This window comes from Amphiprion ocellaris, chromosome 6, assembly GCF_022539595.1.
Source record: "Amphiprion ocellaris isolate individual 3 ecotype Okinawa chromosome 6, ASM2253959v1, whole genome shotgun sequence".
Lineage (NCBI taxonomy): Eukaryota > Metazoa > Chordata > Actinopteri > Pomacentridae > Amphiprion > Amphiprion ocellaris.
In genome coordinates this window covers 17,534,287-17,558,385 of record NC_072771.1, presented here as the reverse complement: position 1 = coordinate 17,558,385, position 24,099 = coordinate 17,534,287, and the positions used below count along the sequence as shown (strand labels likewise).

General features: G+C 43.3%; 1 protein-coding gene across 1 annotated transcript in view; it reads right to left on the bottom strand.

Annotated features, from left to right (window-relative positions):
* Positions 1-24,099, bottom strand: part of hmcn2 (hemicentin 2) — a 50,776-nt gene that overhangs the window by 2,067 nt on the left and 24,610 nt on the right. Inside the window, exons 26-78 of the mRNA XM_023293878.3 lie at positions 22,448-22,639; positions 22,229-22,359; positions 21,919-22,063; positions 21,601-21,727; positions 21,331-21,488; positions 20,301-20,579; positions 20,080-20,222; positions 19,273-19,423; positions 18,909-19,127; positions 18,706-18,819; positions 18,433-18,620; positions 18,250-18,346; positions 17,946-18,107; positions 17,711-17,824; positions 17,326-17,522; positions 16,963-17,044; positions 16,726-16,857; positions 16,493-16,636; positions 16,248-16,407; positions 15,717-15,841; positions 15,455-15,638; positions 15,267-15,364; positions 14,892-15,170; positions 14,612-14,802; positions 14,252-14,333; positions 13,388-13,524; positions 13,145-13,286; positions 10,266-10,410; positions 10,016-10,143; positions 9,676-9,832; positions 9,444-9,565; positions 9,191-9,355; positions 8,945-9,052; positions 8,702-8,836; positions 8,274-8,408; positions 7,865-8,134; positions 7,591-7,781; positions 7,279-7,492; positions 6,946-7,080; positions 6,659-6,849; positions 5,892-5,973; positions 5,441-5,611; positions 5,157-5,309; positions 4,662-4,799; positions 4,107-4,231; positions 3,748-3,988; positions 3,579-3,638; positions 3,354-3,473; positions 3,087-3,221; positions 2,781-2,900; positions 2,409-2,534; positions 427-555; positions 49-342 (exon numbers count right to left, since the gene is read on the bottom strand). Coding sequence (XP_023149646.2) covers positions 49-342; positions 427-555; positions 2,409-2,534; positions 2,781-2,900; positions 3,087-3,221; positions 3,354-3,473; positions 3,579-3,638; positions 3,748-3,988; positions 4,107-4,231; positions 4,662-4,799; positions 5,157-5,309; positions 5,441-5,611; positions 5,892-5,973; positions 6,659-6,849; positions 6,946-7,080; positions 7,279-7,492; positions 7,591-7,781; positions 7,865-8,134; positions 8,274-8,408; positions 8,702-8,836; positions 8,945-9,052; positions 9,191-9,355; positions 9,444-9,565; positions 9,676-9,832; positions 10,016-10,143; positions 10,266-10,410; positions 13,145-13,286; positions 13,388-13,524; positions 14,252-14,333; positions 14,612-14,802; positions 14,892-15,170; positions 15,267-15,364; positions 15,455-15,638; positions 15,717-15,841; positions 16,248-16,407; positions 16,493-16,636; positions 16,726-16,857; positions 16,963-17,044; positions 17,326-17,522; positions 17,711-17,824; positions 17,946-18,107; positions 18,250-18,346; positions 18,433-18,620; positions 18,706-18,819; positions 18,909-19,127; positions 19,273-19,423; positions 20,080-20,222; positions 20,301-20,579; positions 21,331-21,488; positions 21,601-21,727; positions 21,919-22,063; positions 22,229-22,359; positions 22,448-22,639 — 8,163 coding nt within the window. The remainder of the gene's footprint in view (positions 1-48; positions 343-426; positions 556-2,408; positions 2,535-2,780; positions 2,901-3,086; positions 3,222-3,353; positions 3,474-3,578; positions 3,639-3,747; positions 3,989-4,106; positions 4,232-4,661; positions 4,800-5,156; positions 5,310-5,440; positions 5,612-5,891; positions 5,974-6,658; positions 6,850-6,945; positions 7,081-7,278; positions 7,493-7,590; positions 7,782-7,864; positions 8,135-8,273; positions 8,409-8,701; positions 8,837-8,944; positions 9,053-9,190; positions 9,356-9,443; positions 9,566-9,675; positions 9,833-10,015; positions 10,144-10,265; positions 10,411-13,144; positions 13,287-13,387; positions 13,525-14,251; positions 14,334-14,611; positions 14,803-14,891; positions 15,171-15,266; positions 15,365-15,454; positions 15,639-15,716; positions 15,842-16,247; positions 16,408-16,492; positions 16,637-16,725; positions 16,858-16,962; positions 17,045-17,325; positions 17,523-17,710; positions 17,825-17,945; positions 18,108-18,249; positions 18,347-18,432; positions 18,621-18,705; positions 18,820-18,908; positions 19,128-19,272; positions 19,424-20,079; positions 20,223-20,300; positions 20,580-21,330; positions 21,489-21,600; positions 21,728-21,918; positions 22,064-22,228; positions 22,360-22,447; positions 22,640-24,099) is intronic.

The window sequence follows — 24,099 nt, the reverse complement described above, 5'->3', positions numbered from 1 at the left end:
GTCATTCATTTTGAATCCACTTGTAAAGTAGTTTTGATTTAAACTTACCAACACATGAGCCATCTCTGTTGGTGTACCCCACAGGACAGCTCTGTCTGGTAATGCGAGATACTCCATGAGAACGGGACAGGATTGGCCTGCCGAGGGATGACACCAGCTGTGGGCGGAGTCTTGCTCTGACTCTGGTACCATTAGTGAAGGTCTGGCCTCTCTCCAGCCCTGCACAGGAGCGTCCATCCCCAAGCACGACAGTACCAGGAGGGCAGAGGCACCTGAAGCTGCCGGGCACATTGCGGCACTGGTAGGCACAAGGATTTGGCGTCTGCAGACATTCATCAATGTCTGAAATGTGAAACAAGACTCAGGTTAGTCCTTTATTATGGAGGTGTTGAAGTGTTTATCGAACACGCAAAAGTGTTGTCCTACCCAAACACGGGAGCCCTACTCCCTGTGATCGGTAACCTCTGGGACATATACAGCCATAACCTCCGATTGTGTTCTGACAAATCTGAGTGTAGCGACACATATGACTTCCATCCTGGCACTCATCAATATCTGAAAAATAAACAGTTGACAATAGCATTTTATATAAAATGTTACATTTGGACCACATCTTCTAATGACAAATTCAAAAAAAAAATGGTATAATTACCATTCATTCATTTATCATTCGTTTATTCTTTATATATTCAAGTGATAATTGGAAAATAAAGAAACAATGGTACTTTGTTCCCCCACAAAAAACAAGTAACTGGTTGTTTTATGCACATTTTGGCAAAGGAAATAAAAAACAAATCATGGACTGAATTAGATTTTGATATTCTGTCTGATTTGTGTTACTGATTCCTTCATGTGCTGCACTTGATACGTTAGTAGCAGTTGTGCTGGTTTGATGGCTTTGCTTGATTTAATGCAGGGAATAAAATCAGTACAAGTTTTCATTTGAGAGAACAGATATGGACTTGTACAAGAAAGTGGAAGTATAATGTTGCCATGGAAACAGTGAGTTTTATATTTGTCTACATTTTGAACAATGAAGTATACCAACGTTAACAGCTCATTTTTGCTGTGTACCAGTGAGTGTACTGGCAGCTCTCTCTGGATTACTTTTGTTCTAAAGAAATCTTAAAAACTGGAGGACTTTCAGGGAAGTTCTAGGGTTCCTATTCCTTCCTCAATAATTTATTGCAGTGTCCTCTAAGTACAATTTAATTCTAAACATGTGTGTACTGATACAGTAATAGCAGCCCTCACAACTGGCCTTAGAATCCATCAGTTGTTTAAAGATTCCTTCAGTGTTGTAATAATCCAGAGATAACTGTCAGTATATCCAGCAGTTCACAATAAAATAAAGAACTGGTAATAGTTAATTCAGCAAATTTCATTTTTCAAAACATAAAGGGCCTTGAGCTGTTGTGTATCTTTTAACTCTTTCTGTGATTAACCTTCTCCTGGATTGGTGCCGGCACTTGGACACTCCTCAGCCTGTCGCTTTAACTGCTTCCCTTCGTTCTGCCTCTTGCCTTTGCTAATTGGACCGGTACTCCAGCACTGAGCTCCAGTTAAGCTGCCTGTCGTCATGTTACCTGCTTTAAAGCTCATAAAAACTGTAGCTCTGAGTGGCTGTGATTTGGTGTAAGCATCTCAGTTGCTTCATGTTTCTGAAGCCTTGCTCATTCCAGACCTGTGAATTATTTTATGACACTTTTGGGACAGTTCTTCTTCACAGGAGGCTGGGCCAGGATGAGGGGTTTTGTTAGAAGGATATCTAGTAAAACTACAGTTTAAGTAAATGTTTTGAAATCATGTCTAGAGATGTTGTTCTTGCCTGTAATGTTGCTTGGTTAGTGAGTGAAGGTAAGGTCCATTTAAACTTTTAGTTCTTCAGTTGTAAATATAAGAACAGGTAAGTAAGTTTAATATTTCAAGCTAGAAGTCCTAATATTTTTGAATTTCGTTTTTTTTTTACATGGCATCCCCTGCCCTCAGTAATCACATTAAACTTTGATACTACTGTAACCATTTGGTGGCTTTTATATTGCTTCCCGTTGCCCGTGCAACACTGAATGAGAGCCTGAACATTCAAACTATTATTCATTATATTAAATAAGGCGGCTCCATCACTCCAGCATATTAGCTGCAAGCTATCAAGTGCAACATATAGAAGTTAGCAACCTACTGGTCTCACAAATCAGATCAGTATCAAGATCATATTTGGTCTGTTGTCTGTTTTTTTAATTTGTTTTTTGGGTTGTATTTTCGCATTAATAAATAAATAAATAAATAAATAATTAAAATAACCACAAGGCGTAAATGAGTCGATGCTGTGTGAACTAAATGAACTACGTAAGTTGCTGAATTTATCAGAGTCTAAATAAAAACTGTTTAGAAACACGACAGCCACTAACCTGTGCAGGCTCCATCGTCTGTTTTAGTCATTCCAGCTGGACAACTGTCGAAACACTGGTATCCTCCCTCTGTGTTACGGCACTGCTGGTGAGCCGGGCACACATTCCTCATGCACTCATTGATGTCTGTAGAAGTGCAACCATCGTAACAGAGCTGTTACTGATAAACAATCATCCACTGGCTCAAAAAGTTAAAAAAAAAATTTGAAGATAGACATTTGTTAGTCTGGGTTTTTTATAGTAAGTAACTTTTTAAATCCACTGCAGCAAGGTTTTATTTGAAATAAAACAAGATTGGGTTTTGAATTTCCCTGGACTTAATATGTTTTTTTTTTTAAAATCTGTGAAATTCCAAATAGTTAGCTGACTGACCAACGCAGCGATGTCCTGACAGCTGGTATCCAGGGTGACAGATACAGCGGTAGGAACCCAGAATATTGACACACTGATGCTGGCATGGGGAGATGGCAGACTCCTGGCACTCATCCACATCTGAAACACAAATTGAACGCATTGGCTTCATCAGTACATATATATATATATATATATATATATATATATATATATATATATATATATATATAAAAGTGTAGGGTAACAGATTTGAGGTGCAAATATAATATTACAGGATTATTATGGGAGATTTGCTGTTTATGCCTCCATATGGTGAAGATTTACCTTCACAACTGGTTCCTGTGATGCTGGGCTTAAATCCTGGTCCACATTTGGCCTGACAGCGATATGTTCCCACTGTGTTCACACACTGCTGGTTGTAGTGGCACATGTGTGAGGCTTGGGAACACTCATCAATATCTGCAAGTGAAAACAGAACTAGAAAGATGAGGGCTTAAACAGCTGATTTTTCTTTTACTTAACGAGGATGTAACTACTGTATTTGTGGCACAAAAGATCACAAAACCTCCATCAGGTTATTATCAGCCTCACCTTGGCACGTGTTCGTCTCCGTAGAAATAGTGAAGCCAGAGGGGCAGGAACAGGTGAAGCCACCCATGATGTTGTTACATGAATGAGAGCAGGGAGTCTGGAGTGCACACTCATCTTCATCTAAAAGGAACACGCTTAAGTCAGGTTATAAAACCGCTTCAGTGACACATGTTCAAATAAGTATAAAATAGGATAAATGGGGCATAAAAAAGGAAAACAGCATACCAGCACAGTAGGAGACTGTGTCAAGACTGAAACCTTTAGGGCATGTGTCTTCATAACCATCTGCAAACAAAGAGTCCAGGCACTGTTAGTTGTTGTGACATTCAGATCCAGTATTACCTTGTCATGGTGAAGTTTTGAATCGTTGTGATGTTTTTTTTTTTGCCCACACCTGGTATGATAAGGTTGGCAGTGATGTGGAAGTCCAAAGTGAGAGTGAACATGTTGTAGATGCTGTTCATCCCTGAGACCTTGAGCAGCTGGAGCAGAGGGCCCTGGCGCTCCTCCTGGCCCTCGTAAATAATGGTGTGATTACAGCGCAGCACCAGTGGGTTTCCTCCTCTCTGGTGGGTCTGTGATGACCACGAGTACAGCTGCCCTTGGCCTGTCTGCAGATATGACTCATCGAACTCCTGTGGGACGGAAGCAAAGCAGGTCAGACTGCGTTAAAATCTCTAGAGTGATATATCTTAAGGTGAAGGTACGTTTGAGACTTTTAAATACACATTGTAAAGGCAGCAGTGAACACACCTGTAGGCTGAGATGAGATGATGATGATAATGAAGGAGGAACAAATCCATTAATTACGATGTCAATTAGTAAAACTCCCTCAGAATCCACACCTCTGGCAACATGGGTCAAACGAAGGACCTCCCCTGTTAGAAGAGATTAAAAAAAACTGTAAAATCATGTGGAACTGCAGGGGAGTACACTGAAACTGTTCAGAAGGAACAGCCTTCATGTGCAAATTTATCTGTTACAGGTAGTGAGCGGTGCCACCTGCTGGCTGTTTTATGAAAGAGCACTCAAAAGAAAATGAGGCTCAAAATTCTGTCTTGTTAGGTTGTTGGTGCTTGTTTTCACGACTGTCACACACACCAGTTTACACAAAATTACACTTGAAATAAAAAGTGTTATATCTGTACTTTCCATCTTTTCGCAGGCAGTGAAGCAACTCACAAGCTCCCAAAGAGTATCTTTAAATATTTACTACCCTAAATAAATCAGAGGGATGAAATATTAATTGGCAAACACTTGTAACTGACAGTCAGACATGCGAAAAAAGCAATGTAGTGCAAAACTCACCCGTCTCAAACTCCAGCTGAGACTCTTGTCTGAAGTGGCCCTGAGTGAAGGAGTAGCCGTTTCTGGCTGCTCCGTTCTGCAGCACAGTGGTCCAGTAGATGGGAGCGAACACAGACACCAGCACTCGCAGCAACGGACCTACAAGGAAACAGCATCAGCATCTTTGCCTCTTCCAGAACCACAGAGTTAGGGAGCAGAATGTAATGCCAAAACTATCCTCTTTTCACTTCAAACAGAACAAAATCTACTGCTCTGAATTCACATCTATCATTTCTATAGTGAAGTTGTGAATAAATATTGAGTTAACTACATATCATCATGCTTTTTTCAGTTTAAATACACCTTTATTTTTTTGAGATTGGCTGCATGTACTCCTGTCTATCCTGCCTGTCTGTAAAAGCTCACCAGACCAACACTGTACAAGTTTAAAAAGGTGAGTAAACCAAGTATAACTTGCTGCTACAGACACACCATATGTTATGTGCAGTCACTCACCCACAGTGGGAGGGATGTTGTCCAAGCGTGCCTGCAAAACACTGCTCCCCTCCTCTTTGTCATCCGTGATGTTGGCCTCCAGGAAGGACACACCAAACTCTCTCTCATTCACCATTCCTATCAAGCTGCCTCTGGTCTTCCGTGGGACCTCACCTTTTACCACCAACCACAGCAGAGACACATAATATTCGTAGGTAGCACTAACTCAGAATAACCAGCGTTGTAACATAAATATCCAACATCAAATTCCTTTACATACTAGAAAAAAAAGCAATCAGTCATACCTGGACACAAACCAGTCTGACATTTCCTAGAATCGATGCTGGGGCCACTGCATGATCGGCCACCGTTGGCAGGTTCTGGGTTGTTGCATAGTCTGATCCTTTCTTGGAAGCCTTGGCCACAGGTGCTGCTACATGGACCCCACTCCTCCCAGTTAGAGTAACCTCCATTGACTAATACAGAGAGGAAGAGGAAAAGAAGGGCTAAAGAGTGGGCATTCATTTGAGGAATTGTGTTGGTACAGCCATGAAAACCTCCAAAAGACCTTGAAAATAAGCACCTACTACAAACGAAAGTAAAATGTATTAATAAGTGAAGGGAAACATTATGAAAGCCTTTTGAAACGGTTCTTAGAAAGGAAAGGAATGTAGTCAGAGAAGTACAATGTGTTCCTGTTTTATTATTCATTTCATAACAAATTAAAATGTGTGTAATTATATGGACAGAACTTACTCTGAACTTTGAGAGTAATGGTCCTCTCAGCTGTTCCAGCCTCACTCTCTGCCACACACTGATACTCCCCTTCATCTGCTGCCTGTAGATCAAGCAGGAAGAGGAGGAGATTTGGGCTTAATTGGTACTCCGAGGAACAATTACCTAATAGGATCACAAGCCTTTAGTGTCTTTAAACTACATACAGTTTTTGTGATGAAGGAGCGCTAACAATACAGCATAAACAAGCTGACATTTTCAATAGGGCAGCTGACTTTTTTCTGTTGAATTGTTTGTCATAATAGATATTATTGGGCCAGAGAGAGGAAATTTCACATTAGAGCACTCTGTGGGGAGGACAGTCATCTGTCTGTGAGAAAGTCTCAGCTGCAGGCTGTGCAATTATAGCAGCAGTTAGAGACTTTAACAAGGTTACAGGCTAAGGAAAGAGGGACAGAGTCTGGGAACATACAGCGATCTGTTCGTTTCTTCCCTCTGTTGCTAATGCTGTTACCCTCTCTGACTGAACTGAATCTGATTTGGGTGGAAGCAGGACACTGCAGGACAGGCACACTCTGTTTCTCAACCCAAGGGGACTGCAGATGAAGCCTGGGCAGGATGAATCCTGCTCCATTGTTCTCCAACACATGAAACATTTGCTGATGTAGTTTGCTCCTGGAGGCTTCATGGTTCAAACCGGAGTGACTGCGCTCAACAAACCTTATCTAAAGAATGCTCACTGTTGTAAAATGTAGAAAACAGAGAGGCAAAGTAAACTTTATATTTACAGTGGTGCTGTAAATGACCAAGGATCCATTGTGGAGTGTTTGCATTCGGAGAACCCGGAGTAAGGGTTTTCCATTTCGGAGCCAGCGGAGTACAGGGCTGGGGTCTCCATGAACTGGACAGTCGAGCATAGCAGAGCTTCCCTGGACGACAGTCTGAGACATGTGGGCTTCACCTTTCAACACTGGAGGCTCTGAAGACACACACATATATATAGTATGACATCAATAAAGGCGATGTAACTATCTGTTGGGAATTAAATAAGCGGGAATCCTTAAAAAAAGCTCACCTCTGATGCGGACAAATGAGAGTGCTCTGATGGAGCCCACACTGTTTTCTGCTATGCACACGTAGGTCCCAGCATCACTCACAGTCACATTCTCAATGATGATGGAGCTCCTGCCTGCCTCATCTACTGTGGCACCTGGAACATTTTCATCAGTAGTGTCAGATGAATCAGTGTGTAACAGGCAGAAAATACTACAGTGTTAACTCACAACAGTGTCTCTGATTAGGTTTCACAATACCAAGCTGTACAAATGAGAAAAGTTATTGAATAAATCGCTAAAGAAGTGGCGGCAGTGTTGTGCAGCACTTGCACTGAGGAAAATGAAAACAACACCTTCATAGGGACTGTTGTTGACGGTCCAGGAGATGATGGGAGGAGGTGTTCCCTGAGCATGGCAGGACAAGGTCAGCCTTTGCCCTTTGTTCAGTGTTATGTCACCTGGCAGCTCTTTGAAGGCAGGCCTCATGTTGATGGACAGGTGGACGTCTTGTCTCACAGAACCTGCTGCATTGGTGGCTACACATGTGAACACACCAGCATCTCCTGGCTGTGATAAGAAAACAATTAGAACTGAGCTTATGGCCTGAACTAGAGAGAAATGTAGTTCATAATGCAGTAAAGAACTGAGATGATGTAAGGTCTAACCTCAGCCCTCTCGATAATCAGCTCTCCTGATCGCAGGACAGTGAATTTGCCAGGAAGATTAGGCACGATGATGCCATCCTTTTCCCATGATACTCTGGGTTCTGGTGAACCCTGAGCAGCACAGGGCAGCAGCACCTGAAATCCTTGAATGACTGACAATTCCGTCTGCGCAGGAGGAATCATGGGTGGAACTGAAAGGCAACAATATCATTTACATGAACCTTTCATAGTTCTTACAAAATCTGAGTTGGAATCATACAGCAACTTTCCTCACCTTGAATAAGCAGCCTCATATCTTGGCTGGCTCTGCCGGCAAGGTTTTTGGCAGTACATGTGTAAAGGCCTGCGTCACTGCGCTGGGTTGAGGTAATTGCCAGAGTTCCATTGGCAAAGATGCGTATATGAGCACCATCGACCACAGGCCTCCTCTCTTTGTGCCAAGTAACTTCAGGCTGAGGCTGCCCATCAGCTACACACTGCAGACTGACTGGCTGGCCTAACACAGCAGTGTACTCAACACGAGGGACACTCAGCACAGGTGGGACTGGAGAAGCATGAGGTGTGCAGATATTAATTCATTTATTCAAATTCAGGAATCAGTAGTAATTTCCAATGATACTATTTTGCTAACATGGAAAAACTGCTGCTTTGTTCCATGTGGTGAGATCAGAGGTCCACATTACCTTGAAGGACTAGTTTGCTTCTTCCCACAGCTACACCAGCTTCATTCTTGGCCAGGCACTGGTAGGTTCCCGCATCACCGAGTGTCACACGAGAGAACTTCAGAGCTCCGTTTGAGAGCACTGCCAGCCTGTGACCTGTAGTAGTCAAATGAGTATGAGGTTCTACAGCTAACACCAAGAGAAGAAACAACAGTTTTCAAAACCAGACAAGGCACATCAGATCAGGAATGCACCAGGAGCATGCTCACTGATTCCTTGAACAATCGTGTGGTTGTGCACCATGAATTCCTCCCTTCTTTTTATAGGTACAGTCTCAGAACTTATTTATCGCACCTCTTATACGATGTCAGTTGCAGCATGCGTCATATAGAAATTAAATATTAAATTAATTAATGCAATTACAGTGTTGTGCCTGTATTTATAGTTACCAGCTGCTATTGGAACTCCTTCTCTTTGCCAGGTGATGGATGGCCTGGGGAGGCCTTGAACCTCACAAGGAAGAACAGTCCCATGATGCAGCACCACTTGTACTTCCTCTGCCATTGGCCTGATCTCTGGTGGCTCTACGTGCATGGAACAACAAACACATTGTCACGTGGTTTTATATGTTTTATCAGAAGCAGTCGTGTAATGTGGAAACAGTGATCTGCAGGAAGTCCAGTCGAGCTCACCTTGCACTGTGAGGGAGATGTGTTTGTGAGCCACTCCAGCTGGGTTTCGTGCTGAGCATGTGTATCTTCCAGCATGACTTGGCACAGCAGCAGTTATCTCCAACACTCCTGTATAAAAAATGAGCACAAACGTACACGTGTAATGTCACATTTGCAAGAATATATTCCTTCCCCTGTGGCATTGTTATTCCAGTGGACCATGAGGAGCCATAAAACCAGCAGCGTTCCTTAGATATGCTGTCTTACCAGTAGGAAGGACACGATACGTTCCTCCCCTGGAGCCCAGTTTGGCTCCGCCCTTCGTCCAGGTGACAGTGGGCTGAGGACGTCCTTGCACGTGACAAGGCAAAACCACAGGAGACATTTTCACAGCTTTAACAGCCGTGACATCATCTTCAATAGATGGTGGGACTAGAGGAGGAAACGGCAAATTCATGAGTTCAATCATCGGAAATAAAATTCTGCAGTCTGCTTATTGTAGAAAACTCAAAATCAATACCTTGCAGGATGACCTCAATGACCCTGCGCTCCTCTCCAACATCATTGACTGCAGTACACTCAAAATAACCTTCATCCTCATTGGCTGGGGACAGAAGGACCAGAGACCCAGAGGACAGTAGCCTGGGCAGATAAGCAAAACTGCATCAGCTTTTAAACCTTTGTGGCTGTGTGAGACGTATTCCATACATATTGTGTATTCAAAGAGAGTGCAGCCACAGCTTTGTCTTTACCTGTATGCTCCAGGCTGCTGGCTAATATCCAGCAGAGCACCATTCCTCTTCCAGGATACTTGCGGTGGAGGTATACCTGTAGTCTCACAGCTCAGCACAGCTCTAATCCCTGTTGTTACTGTCACATTGAATGGACCGGGACTGATTGAAGGACCCACTAATAAGAACAAAAACAGATTCAGCATAACAGACATATAGACCACAGTGACTGCAGTGTTCATTTAAGAATGACAAATAATGCTAAAATGGGGAGAGATGGGTCATCATAAGTGACATCTTTGTGCTGTAAAATTAGACAGAAAGCAGTGGTAGTTTAGTAAAATTACTATGTTATATTTACCAAACACACGAAGATCCATTCCCCGGTGATCTGAGCCGGCCTGGTTGGACACGGTGCAGTAATAACGACCAGCATCATTCAACTGAGCCCCATGTATACGCAGCGATCCCTCTGATAGCGTGGTGAACCTGATACACAGACACAATTAAAACGGGCACACTGTACATACAACAGTTTGAAGTGGTGTCTGTGGATGATAGATTGAAGTATGAAATACAGAGGACTTTCAGTGAGATGCATTACAACATACTTATTGTTATCTGGAGATATGGGGAAGCCGTCTTTCCTCCACATGACCACAGGTGAGGAGTCACCCTCTACTTCACAAGGTAAAACTGCATCCTGACCGATGTGTACAGTCACCACTGTACCGCTCTCTTTTATTTTCGGCGGTACTAGAAGTAAAGTGACAGAACAATGCAGCCCCTTAGTTTTAGCATAGAATATCTTAAGACATTTTAAGACATGAAGGGATTATTGTCATAGAAAAAAAACTTTTGATTGTGCAACTTTTATAAACAGAGATACGCAGATGCAGAAACACATATTCAACTGTGCAATATTAGAAAGATTCTAGCATTAATCATTTCACCAGATCAAACCGCCTTATAAAGAACCGTTTCTTTCATTTTAGACGCCTGCTTGTTGTAATAGTCTTTGTTTGACACTGCAGAGACCAGAGACTGTGGTCTCACTTGGTTCCAAGAAGGTGTTTGATGAGAAGAAATGAATCTCTTTTTTTTTATTGCCTTCCTTTAAGCTGATGACATGCTATTTATATCTGTGCCTTTACTGAGCCTCCCCACACTCCTGAATTTATTTAAACATTGTGGTCCAGCTATCCAGCTACAAAGTCAGCCTTCAAGAAAAGGACTTCATGCCAGTTAGAGAGAGGACAGGGGAACTTTCTGTTTCAACTCTTTGACAGAGTAGTTCCAAAAAATGTTTGTATTTCAGGATTTGGATCACAAGTAGTCACACTGAACAGCACAAAGCTAAGTATCAGCTCCTGCTTTCTGAATTCATGCATGACATGGAGCAATGGGATTTGCTGCCTCTCTTCTTGAGCAGAAAGATAAATGCTGTTAAATATATTTCATTAACTTCTATATTTGTTTCAGTGTCTTCCAATTTTTTTCAGACATTTTATATTTTAAACAATCAGATTTATTGTTTTACTTGGGAAGAAGAAAACTACCTATTTTAAAACAGATGTCATAAAAAATGAAGTACGGCTCTTGAATTCTCTCCATTCTACAGTTCAGCCACTAATACCAGGGATTACTTTTCTGGCCAAGGCATGATGTCACCATCCTCATGTGGGTAACTATAGACAAAACATCCACTGGATCGTTTCTCCTGATGGTGCTACTGTACACCAAATGACCCCAAAGACAGCCCACATCCGCCTAAACCTCAAAACCACTTGTTTTGCCCTCAGTCAAAATATGTCATCAGTTTAGATGTCATTTCACACCTAAGGATTTATATGTGGGCATTGTATGTTTACTCTATTAATCCTAAGGCTGTAAGCATATGGTCAAAATGAATCGTGTCATTGTACCATACTGACAACAGTTTAAGGTGGTGTTAAATTAAATTTCCGACACCCCAGAAACTTTACTGCCTGTAACTCTGACTTCTTCACCTCATGTCGTTCTCCATCCCTTTACACTCCATCTTTAAATGTAAACCAGATGCACAACAGGTCATAAGCATCATTTATGAGTTCCTAAATACATACAGTCTGACAACATTAAAGCACTTCAAAATAAACATGAAGAAGATCTACAAGGACAGACTTCACGAGTTTTGGGAAAAAATACTACATAGATTACTTATCCTCTGTTTACCTGAAACATGCAGTAGCCCAGTGTAGATTCACGTTTCAGATTACTTAGATATAGATCCCACATGTGGCAAACAGAAACCCTAGAACATGTGTTTTGGATGTGTTAAAAATTGCACATTTTTTGTAAATCAGTGACTCACTGCTGCTTTTGGCATTAACTCAAAGCCTGTGTGGTTGAATGGGCCACAGGCCAGTATGATGACCTTTTGTTCCATCTAGTTAAGAGAACGATTCCATGTAGGTGGAAGGAGTCACTGCTATCACTGTATGGACATTGTGTTAAGGAGATTTTGTGCTAAATTCAGTTAAAAAAAACATTTTTTACTCAGTAAAGTGGTCAACTTGAACACTGCCTGTGAACAATTTTACTCTTTGCAAATCTGGGAGCAGATAAATTGGAACTTGTATGGATTTTATAGTTTTCATTCAGCTTCTTCTTGTTATTTTATTACTCCACCAAGGAACCGCAGAGTTATGTGACGATTGGCGTACGTTTGTCCATCTGTTTGTCTGTTAGCAACATTAATCAAAAACGGACTAACAGATTTGGACGAAATTTACAGGGAAGGTCAGAAATGACACAAGGACTAATTCATTAGATTTTGGCAGTGATGTGGCTTGTAGTCTGGATTCATGGTTTTGTTAAATATGTCTGTATCTTTGCACGATAGCGGCATGGCATCACTGTAACTATGACAACAAGTGACTGCTACGTCAGCTGCCTGTTGACGATCACATGACTGTGATCCTACAACAAATCCACCTACAGACTTATCAGGACTTATCCATCAGAAATGATACAAGGAACAGTTGATTAAATTGCGGGGATGTTTCCGTGTCCCATCAATTCCCGCCGCCCGCTACATATTTAGGTCTTCGATTTGGTACCCGTACACATGCAATACATACGCCTGTGCTCAGTGCAAAGTCATTCTGTATGTGGGTACATCTATATTAAATGGCTATATTCTATGGTGTCGTGATTTCTGCCACAAATTTTTCAAAATTTCATACGTCGGAATGATACAATGACTAAGCAGCCTTGGTGAAGTACTGCGCTCTTTGAGTGCTTTTCTTGTTTTTATCTGCAAATATACTGTTTAATTGCTCTATGTTTGTTTGTCTGGCGGAAATGCCATCATCAGGGACAGGGGAACCAAAAAAGGGCAACATTTGTTTCATGTTGTGTGTGCATGTGTGGAAGTTGTTCCCTTCATGAAAAACAAGTCCTTTAAAAAATGTATTGGACTAATGTCATTATTGACAGGTATGCTTACAGAGAATCTCCACTGTGAAGAAGAGACTGGTGCTTCCAGCCATGTTGGTGACCACACAGCTGTACTGGCCGCTGTCCTCAGGCCTGACCTCCTGGATCTCCAGGTACTGACCCCCTGCCAGTCTCTGGATACGACCACTCAGCTGATGTAACAGGAGGAAGGAAGGAAGGAAGGAAAAGAGACAGAATGTGTGAGTCAGAGGAGATGCTTTTTAGTTCAGTGGCATTTTTTGCCAGTCTATACCTGCAGTTTGGCCTCGTCCTTGTACCACTCGATATCAGGAGGGGGGTCACTGTCAGCCAGACACTCCAAAGTCAGGTGTCCATTAACAGGCACTGTCAGTGTCCTCACATCACCGGAGCCAAGCAGCGTTGGTGGCACTGAAACACAACTGCAGATTAGTTTTATAATCTTTATTTAGCACCCAGATTAATTTATTTTCCTTAAGTGCTCATTTTAAACAAAGAACAGCTTGGTAAAGACAAGGTCATGTGGAAGAGATAAAGTCAGAGGGTAGATCAGATACAAAAATCATGTGCTTGCACTAAAAAAAACATGTGCTTAACCTTCCACACAGAGCGAAACATTCAAAGAGAAGGATGTGCAATAAAAATGTGTGTTTTGCCTCACCAGATTCGCACACAGTTTTATTAGTCAGTGAGCTGGGTATTTCATTAAACAACATTAATGTGGGAATTTTACTCGGAGCATTAATCTCACAGCTTCACAGATCTTAAAAGCACTGTGAGTAATTACATCTGAAGCAGAATCGTCGGTCTAGCATGAACAAACAGAGTAAATGGTGAAGTGAAACACGATCTTGAACAGTGTATCATGAATCAGAGGTCTGTGTTATCAATCAAAGCACATGAAAATGCCTTTGCACTGCATATACGTCATATTGCGTGCATAGCAGCACACCCAATATAAATGCTGTGCAGGTCTGTTTTTGCTTTTGTAAAAAACACAGATTTTTTTTTGCTGCTCGATGTACAAAGAGCTGTATTCATGGAGTCACAGGTGCAAGGAGATGAGGAAGTTAAGAGAGAAGGGGGACGTGATATATTTCTTTCATGTTGAGAAATACGCAAGAACAGCTTGTGTTACCTTGGACTCGGACCCAGTGGTTTTTTCCATCCTCTCCAGCTAGGCTGCTGGCCAAGCAGGTGTATAGACCTGCATCCTCGACCTTTAGAGAGACAGCATTAATCAGCAGGAGTGGCTCTTGCATAACAGTTCTGTATTTACCTGGATTGTTGCTGGTGAAAATTCAGACTTCCAGTTTAACCATATAAAGACCACACCACAAATATCAACAATCTGCTAAGATGTATGAAAAGAAAGAATGCAGTAAAATGCTTTTTTTTTTTTTTTACTGAAACCTCTGAGCAACTTGCATTTTCCTCAGTCAGTTTCTTTTAATTCTCATTCTGAGTCGTGCATGTGCTTCCTCAGTCTGTAATTCACCTGAACTTTGCTGATCCTGACAAACTGACCATCCTGCTGAACAATCTCAGTTCCCTCCAAGGGGCGGCCATCCTTGAGCCAGCTGACAGTGGGTGGTGGGACTCCCGCAGCGGAACACTCCAGCTCAAGAGGACTGTTTATTGCTATGGTCAGCTCCTCTGGAGAGCTGGAGCTGGAAATCTTTGGAGGCTCTGAAACAGACAGCAGAATGTTATGGTTTAGTGTTTCACTGAGCTTCTACTGTGGCTTAAATTAAATATACACATTGTCTTTGTACTACCAAGCACGGTGAGGTTGAAGCTCTTTGTGCTGCTTCCTGCCTGGTTACTGGCCACGCAGCTGTAGAGGCCGGCATCTGTAGGAGCCACGTCAGGCAGCTGCAGTCGTGTCTCCTGCCCATCCAGCAGCAGGTTGCGGTGAAGGGACAGCGGCTGGCCGTCTTTCATCCATGTCAGTGTGGGAGGGGGAACGCCACGCGCTTCGCAGGTTAACGTCACCAAAGACCCCTGGACTACTGTCACCGGCTCCACTGGTTCGACATGATCCACACCAGGGGGCACTGCACACCATGAACACATACACACTTGTGTGATATCCTCAGATTCAAATGCTGTGTATAATCTCTAAAGAAGCAGGTGGTATGTTATGATTATACCTTGGACTTGGACTTCATAGCTGAGCTCGGCTAGGCCAGCTTGACTGCGAGCCACGCATGTGTAAACACCAGAATCAGACAGCTGCACAGGAGAAATCCTTTTTCAAAAAGAAACAGAGCATTTGGAATTACCTCACCTATAAACATGGGACCTCTTTACAAAATAAGCTGCAATTATATAAACTGACCTCAGCACAGAGTCACCAGAGAGGAGGCGTGTGCGGGGAGAGAGGAGCAGTGGACGGCCGTTCTTCATCCAGCTGATCTGAGGTGGAGGGTTTCCTGCTGCCTGACACTCCAGTGTGACAACGCTGTCCTGTGTGACCTGCACTTCTCTGGGGACGGTGGTCTCACCAGAGATAGATGGTGGAACTGTGAAAAAGCAGATCAAGTGTAAATATATCACTCAGAACTCTAATACAGACAAACAAATGAAATGTTCAAACGTACCTAGCACGAAGAGGGTGTAGATTTTGCTCTCCTGGCCAGCTGGACTGACAGCCAGGCAGGTGTACGTCCCAGAATGCTCGGGGCTCAGCCTCAGTAATGTCAGCGTGCTGCCATCAGGGGTCACTCTGTCGGGTTACAAATACACTACATGCTTTCACATCCATAAATCAGCATCTATTTTTTATCCAGCCCTCCTCTGGATCTCAGTATCATTTTCTCATCATCATCATCCCACGATTTTCTCACAGTCACACACTGATACACACAAAATCATTTATTTTCGCTGGCTTAAATTGGGCAAGAGACTCTAAACCATTTGTCTGTACACATCCCTCGATCATGTGCATTACCTTCTATGATGATGATTAATATTGGAATCTTGCAAACCTTGAGGGAACAATGTTGACTGATTCTTACATTGTGTGTAAAACAAACTGAGCTGCTTTCAGTATCCAAAGGTGCAAATTAAGTTATCTTTGAAATGATCATTGTTAGGATTATTTCATACAGTGTTAACTGTGAATGTCTTACGCGATGTGACGGGTGTCTGATGCCTCTAAAGTCACTCCGTCTTTCAGCCAGCTGAGGCGAGGCGTGGGGATTCCATTTGCTCTGCACTCCAGGGTCAGCTCCTCTCCCATGGGTGCACTCACTTCAGATGGGTGGTCAGAGTCCAGGATGGTGGGTGATACTGGGTACGGCAAAGATCATTCTTTAACTCGCCTGAAAATCATTCTACTGATACATGATATATATATAATCAAACACCTCCTTACCCTGCACTGTGAGTGTGTAGTCTTTCTGTGTTTGTCCCTCGTTGTTCTTGGCCACACAGGTGTACCTTCCAGCATGAGACAGACTGAGAGGCCCCAGCTCCAACCTATTACCTCGAACGGACCACTGCCACTGCAGACTGCTCTCTGGACAGCAAACACATCCACTTACTCCAGCTGTCACACATGACGAGTCCACACTTGTCCAATTTCCCCTGTCACTGCTTTCCACTTACCAATCGGGGTTCCATCTTTGAGCCAAGTGATGCTGGGAACAGGTACCCCTGTGGCCTCACACAACAGGGCCACGTGAGAACCCAGGGTGTAGTTCAGGAACTCCTGAAGAGGCCCATCCAGAACAGGTGGAACTGTGGGAACATATTTGTATGATTATTTCAAGAATGCTGACCATTTTCTGCTGAAGATAGCTGTCTGTAATGTTAATTTGCAAACACTGCAGAGGTATTTTTTACCATGAACTGCCAGCCTGAATGTCCTGTCCACCTGTCCAGCCACATTGGACACTTTGCAGGTGTAGGTGCCACCATCTGCCATCTAGGAACCAAAAAGAAAAGTGTGGTGAACCAGGCTGCATTTTTAGCACAGCAATAGCTATTTCTTCCTGCTAATCATCTTAGAATAGTTCTAAAATATACCCAGTCAAAGAAGAGGCTGCATCTTGTCACATATTCTGTATGTATATGTATATTTTAGACATTTATTATTTTAGCTTTCAAACACTGGAAGCACTGTTGAAAGCTACTTAAAGCCTAGGACTTTTTTTATGTTTTGTTTGCTGCCATAACCATGGATGACGTAAAAACATTTTTCCTGACCTGAACCCCTATAATCTCCAGCTGGTGACGATCCATCTTCATGCCGTTTCCTGCAGCCAGTTGAAGCCCATTCTTGTACCATGTGACCTCAGGCTCAGGAACACCGTGGGCTTCACATCGTAAAGTGACCGAGGATCCAACCTGAGGGGTCACCGAGTCGGACTCAGCCTCATGCCGGGGCTTCAGGGTGGGCAGGACTGATGGTTTCCACATACACAGAGGACAGTTTAATTCATTTAGAATTGGTATGATTCACTCCTGAACTGTCCTCAGTCACAGCTGGTTTGAGGTAAACATTTTTTTTTTTGCCTAGACAATGTTTTGAGATTTGATCATCTGTATATATAGCTGAATTGTACAGACGGGTCACCATGTGTTTGCTCACCATAAACACTGAGCAGAATACTCTTCTGATCCTGCCCTGCTGAGTTGGTGGCTGTGCACACATATTGTCCTGCGTCTTCCAGTCTCGCCCGGAGCAACTGGAGCATCTGGCCGCCTGTAATATATGGATCAAAGACAGATGTGAAATGTGATATCAGTGCCAGAATTAGATTCCGACAAAGGAAATGCCCCTGATTTAACAATTATCTGGGTATTACAGGTGGCCGAGGGCTGACCTGGCAGAATATGAATGCCGGTGCTGAAGTGGAGGACCTGCCCGTCTCTGGTCCAGGTGATCTCTGGAGGCGGGTACGCTTGGACATCACACAGCAATGAGACCATGTGGCCCTCAGTCACACTAACCTCCTCCTCCTTAGAGCCAGTTATTCTTGGAGGCACTGAAAGATGAAAACAGAGCTGTGTTATATGTGGACAAGACATGAGTCATAAAAGAACATTACAAAAATAGTATTATAATAATAAAATCCTCAAACATGTGAGATTGAATCAATACTGGAAGTGGTAAAGCCTTTGGGCTACCTTGCACCGTCAGACTGAAGAGCTTCTCAACTGTCCCGACCTTGTTCTCAGCGACACACATATATCCAGCCATGTCCGAAACCTGGACACTGAGGAGCTGAAAGTTAGGACACAGTTGTTATTCCTTTATACCAAATGTCCGAGTAGGATGTGTTTACAGTCTGCAAGCCAGCAATGACTAACCTGGAGTTGTGTTCCATCATTGCTGATGTGGTGCTGTGAGTCTGTGTGCACCGGCTGCCCATCTCTCAGCCAGGAGATGACTGGAGCTGGATGTCCAGTCGCATCACAGTGTAAGACCACAGTGCTGTTGACCACCGCTCCCATTTCCTCCATAAACTCCTGTGTTGCTCCGATGATTACAGGAGGAACTAAAGAAGGGGCAATCATTCAAATTCATTTCCAAGTTTATAGAATTTAAAGACAGCTAAATGAAATATCTATCTATCTGCTTACCGAGGATCTCCAGTTCAAAGTGCATGCGGTCCTCTCCTGCCTCATTAACAGCTTGGCATGTATACTTTCCTGCATCTTCCTTCTGCACTCGTGCAATTTGTAGCACCTGTCCACCTGAAAGGACGCACATACAACAGCAGCTTTATCCATAAATATCAAGTCCCACTCGCACATAACAACCACAAGAAGGACCTTCCTCTGACCTGGAAGCAGCAACACTCCATCAGCAGAGGTGAGTTTCCGCCCGTCCTTATACCAGCTGAGCTTGGGCGGGGGAATGGCATTACTCTCACAGGACAGGCTGATTGGATGGCCTAAGACAACCTCCCGCTTCTCGACCATGTCCTCATTGTTCTCATCATCCTCGTGTCCCAAACCCCAAGCTGCTTCTCTGTTAGTCACACGCTGGAAGACTGGAGGGACTGGCACAAACAACAGCACATTTGAACTGAGTCACTTTCTATTAACTCAAAAAGACAAAGGCAAGAATATGAATTCTATCACGTGTTAGAAGAGTCAGACATCAAGTCTGTCCCAGCTGTGGTGCACAGAATTAACTAAACACACCTTGGATAGTGACATGAAAATCTCTCTTATCCTCCCCTGCAGAGTTGGTGACCACACAGGTGTATTGCCCTTCATGGGACAACATGGCATTTTCTATGTGGAGGAAATGGCTGCTCTCCTGAATGCCAGCATGGACGTTTCCAGTCAGCAACTAAGCACAAAGAAAATACACCAGATGATACAGTACAGCCTCTGAGATATTGCTCTCAGCTCTCTGTTGAATAAAGAATGCAGCTAATAAAAAAAACATATCTCAAATTCTGCTGCATCGATTTTGATCCTCGAATACCACAAGGTTGGCAATGTTACAGAAGTGCTCCTATTAGCTTGATGGAGGAGTCCTCTGAGATATACCTGTCTCTGATTGAAGATTTGTATAGGTATCAGTGGCAGGTTTAACAAACTAAATGTACAGCTGAGCCAACAAAAGATTATTATATGAAAAAAAATCATCTTACATGACTCAAGTTAACCTACTTTCTGCTGCTCCCCATTAGAGGCCCTACACACATAGTGCAGCAAAAAATTAGGCTGTGCATCAAACTGTTGTGAATCAAGGAAAAAACCTGTATTTTATGACTTTGTGTTTCTTCGCTGGATTCTTCTATGTCTTTGCTATAATTAACTTGCCTACTTATCGTACAAACTCTGGAGAGTGGAGGTCTCTCGAGCACATCTTCTAAAGGTTGTTGTAGTTCATACTGGCTGCCAGTAGAGGCCGATAAAGGTCAGAACTTGTCCCATTAAAATCACCTTGGAAGTTTGCTGTTTTAAGAAATGAACAGCTTTTAAGGACAGCACACCAACCTGTCCATCTTTGAACCAATTAACTTTGGGTTCAGGGAAACCTTTGGCCAGGCAGGACAGAGTCAAGCTCCCATTGATCCGTACTTTCTCTTCCTGACCACCAAAGGTTAAGGATGTAGAGTCCCCTTCTATCTGTGGGGGGACTGATGAGAAGCAGAAAATAACGTTTAAAAACTGTGTCTTATATGCTTCAACTTGTGAGTGGTGGAGACTAGACTTACCCAGAACACTGAGAGAGTATTGCTTGGTGGCGGTGCCGGCTGGATTTGTGGCCCTGCAGGTGTAGAGGCCAGTGCTGTCTCCCTGCGCTGAGCCCAGTCGCAGAGCCTGCCCACCGCGGGTGTATGTCAGCTGGGGAGTGGACACGATGGGCTGGTTGTCCTTCAGCCAGGTTATAGTGGGTGTAGGTGAGCCCTCAACATCACAGGGGAGGACTGTGGGGAAACCCAGAACCACCGACACCTCTGAGGTCTCACTTGGTCCCTTAATAATGGGGGGTGCTGGAGAAAGACAGACAATATATTACTGTTTAACAACCAGGGAGATTTATAGCACAAAGTTAAAAGTTCCGCTGGGGATTGATCTGTTTTGTGCAGGACAACCTCCAAAAGAGAAATGCAGTGTGCAGTACTCTGAGATATTACAGCACATGCTCCTTATAAAGATTGTTTAGTGCATGCTCTAAGACCGGGCAGTGTGTTGTAAGTCAAATCATTTTGCAGTAGAGGTCAGACATATACACTACTGTTCAAAAGTTTGGGGTTTCATGTTTTTCATGAAAACTCACACTTTTATTCATGTACTAACATGATTTCACAACAGTTTTCTAATCATCAATTAGCCTTTCAACACTATTAGCTAACACAATGTAGCATTAGAACACAGGAGTGATGGTTGCTGGAAATGTTCCTCTGTACCCCTATGGAGATATTCCATTAAATAATTCCAGCTAGAATAGCCATTTACCACATTAACAATGTCTAGACTGTATTTCAGATTAATGTCATTTTCATTGAAAAAAACTGCTTTCCTTTCAAAAATGACATTTCTAAGTGACTCCAAACTTTTAAACGGTAGTGTACATGAATTAAATTTTATGTGCTACTGCAGCACTTTAGGAAAGAAAATCAATTTAATATCCAGTACCATTTATATGATGTTTTTCTTTTCTTTTCATGTCTAAAATAAATTAAGCAGGCCATTGTGTTTGGCAGTGTACAGCACGTGTCTTCCAAGGACATGAGTAGAGACCTTGCACTGTGAATCTGAACTGGCGCATCTGAGTTCCTGCGTTGTTACTGGCCAGACACTGGTAAAGGCCCTGGTCCCTCAGTCTGACTGATTTCACCTTCAGCACCTGGCCATCTTCCAGAAACTCCACATGAGGGTCTCCGTCACGGGACAGAACCCTGAAGAGAGGAAGGAATGGATGATCAAATCGATACAGTGTGTACTGCATCCTGTGTGCACCGCTGAATGTCACATCAATAAGCTGTGAAGAGATAAGAGATTCTCACTCACTCTCCATCTCGGCTCCATTCCACTCGGGGCGCTGGTCGACCGCTAACTCGACACTGAAACTCCACCTCCTGGCCGAGAACCACAGTTAACTCCTGCAGTCGGGATGCTCCCGAGATCACTGGTGGAGCTGGTAAAAACATGAAATATACATGAAATTATTTGAAATACGAAAAGTCATAATAAAAAGTTGTAAATTATCCAGATGACAGAGGTGTATGAGTGCACTGATGGCAAGAAAAATCTGCCTTTTAACTGTGTTTTCCTTTAGTCTTCTTAAAATAGTTAAATAACAGCATGAAAGCAGCTTTATGAGCTCACCTTGCACCACTATGTTATATTGTCTCCGGGCTTCTCCAGCTGAGTTTTGAGCCGTGCAGGCAAACTGTCCTGAATGTTCAGGCTGAACTCTGTAGATTCTGAGCAGCCTATTCCCATTCTGCAGATACACCCCAGGGCTGTCCACCTGGACACACAGAAATCAGCTCAGTTCATCTTTAACTGTTGTTGAAATATTAGCCACTTGGTGGCATTGTTGCAGCTAGAGAGCACCTAGAAACTGTGTACAGTATTAACATGCAGCCTGGCTTTTACATTTTCTGTAAATGGGAGTTCAGGATGACACACTCACATGATGACCATCTTTACTCCAGGTGATTGTTGGAGATGGGATCCCAAATGCATCACAGCCCAGAGTGAGAGGCTGCTTCAAGGTGACAGTGAGGTTTAGTGGCTGGCCGTCATCTTGGATTTCTGGGGGAACTAAAACAGAAAGAAAGAGTTTTGTGTCAACATTATGCATGATATATGTGTTTACCGGAATACTAAATAGCTATAACTAAATTCTCACCATTTACTTTTAGCCTCGTCTTTCTCTCCACAGAGCCTGCCTCATTGGTTGCCACACACTTGAAGTCCCCACTGTGGCTGGCAGACGCTGTGCTAATTACAAGAGCTCCGTCCCTCGCTACAGAAAACTCTGATTGTTCGGGGTGTATCTCCAGGCCATTCTTGAACCAGCGAATCTTGGGACGAGGAGAACCTGCAGGAGGAGGGACAAGAAAAGGATTGTGAGTGAGTATAAAATGAGTTTTATTGATCACCCCTGACAGAAAGAAAAGTTACCTCCATCTCTCTGCTTCTCTACAGGAGAACTTAATGGGCAAGCAGCCCAGACAAGAAAAATCCAGCTCTACATTTATCTATTGGACAGCGGGACAGCAGGGGAGACTATGCCAAAATGGTTATAGTCCTTGTAGTCTTCAAGCTTAAGATTTCAAGGTCAGAGCCACATAAAAAGCAAAATACAGTATAACGAAGTGATGTAATATTTAAAATACAGGTGTCAAGATTTATCACCAAATGCCAAAATGAGAGTCTTGAGCAGTAAGAATAGGAGTGGTTGTAGGAGCAGTTCAAAAGCAGTGGTGTGTTCAGTCAGGAGCCTGAAACAGATGTGTTCTGAGGATTACTGGGTGGAAACAAGCTGGAAATGGTCAACAGGAGAAAGGTGGAATGGGGAAGAGGTGACGGAATTTGTACCCATTACAACCTTTTCCCAGGACAAGGGCAGACCAAGAAAGAAGGGCAGTCAAAGGATTCAAATGGCAGAGCTATTTACAGAGGTGTTGCATGTAAAAACACCACGGACGAGGCAGGGAATCAAAGGCAGCGCACTTCCCCTGCTCAGAAAATACATACCACAGGAGATGCAGCAGAACCAGAGGTGATGTTATCATCTGTTGCCCCCGAACACGTGTTTACAGTTAAGGAGCTCTGAAGCAAATTCATTATCTCATTGCTGGGAGGAAATGCATACAGATGTTCTGTTTTAGATGTTAACAGATCTCATTAGCAGACTTTAAATGTATTTGCTGGGACCAGCCAAGTCAGGGATTATCCCTTCCATGTGTTTCTCATATAATTACCTCTATCAAATGCAATGTGCTTGTTGGTGAATTAATAATATCCTTCTGGCAGAAATCATGTTTTATCTCCCTCATAGAAACGGATCTCAAGGGAACAATGAGGGGATCCTTGTTTCCAGATGATGGCTGCCTCTCTTGGGTGTCAAGAGCATCATGCCTTTCTGTATGGGCCCTCTGAGACCTGGTACTGCCTGCCTGCTGGTACGACTTGGGTGGAAGGAGGGCTAGTGTGGCTTCATCTTCCTCTTCCTGTGCTTCACGGTGCACCTCAGACAATCTCTGTCCTGTATCTGCCAGCAGCCTGTAATTAGGATTCCTCTCCCAGCAGGCCCCGACTCAGAGGAAAGCAGATGTGGCTCACTGAGGCAGCAGGCAGACTGATGTTCCAGCTGTTGCTCTACATTAGACACAGTCCTCACCTTCTCTCACCGAGCTGGTTACCATGGCACAGCTCCACACAAACAATACCTGTTTGCCGGGCAGTCTGAGAGTAAGTATCGATCAGTGCATCCACAGACATATGCCAACACTCTGTATTCTGATAAAACAGCCACTTCTCCACATCCCTGCAGAA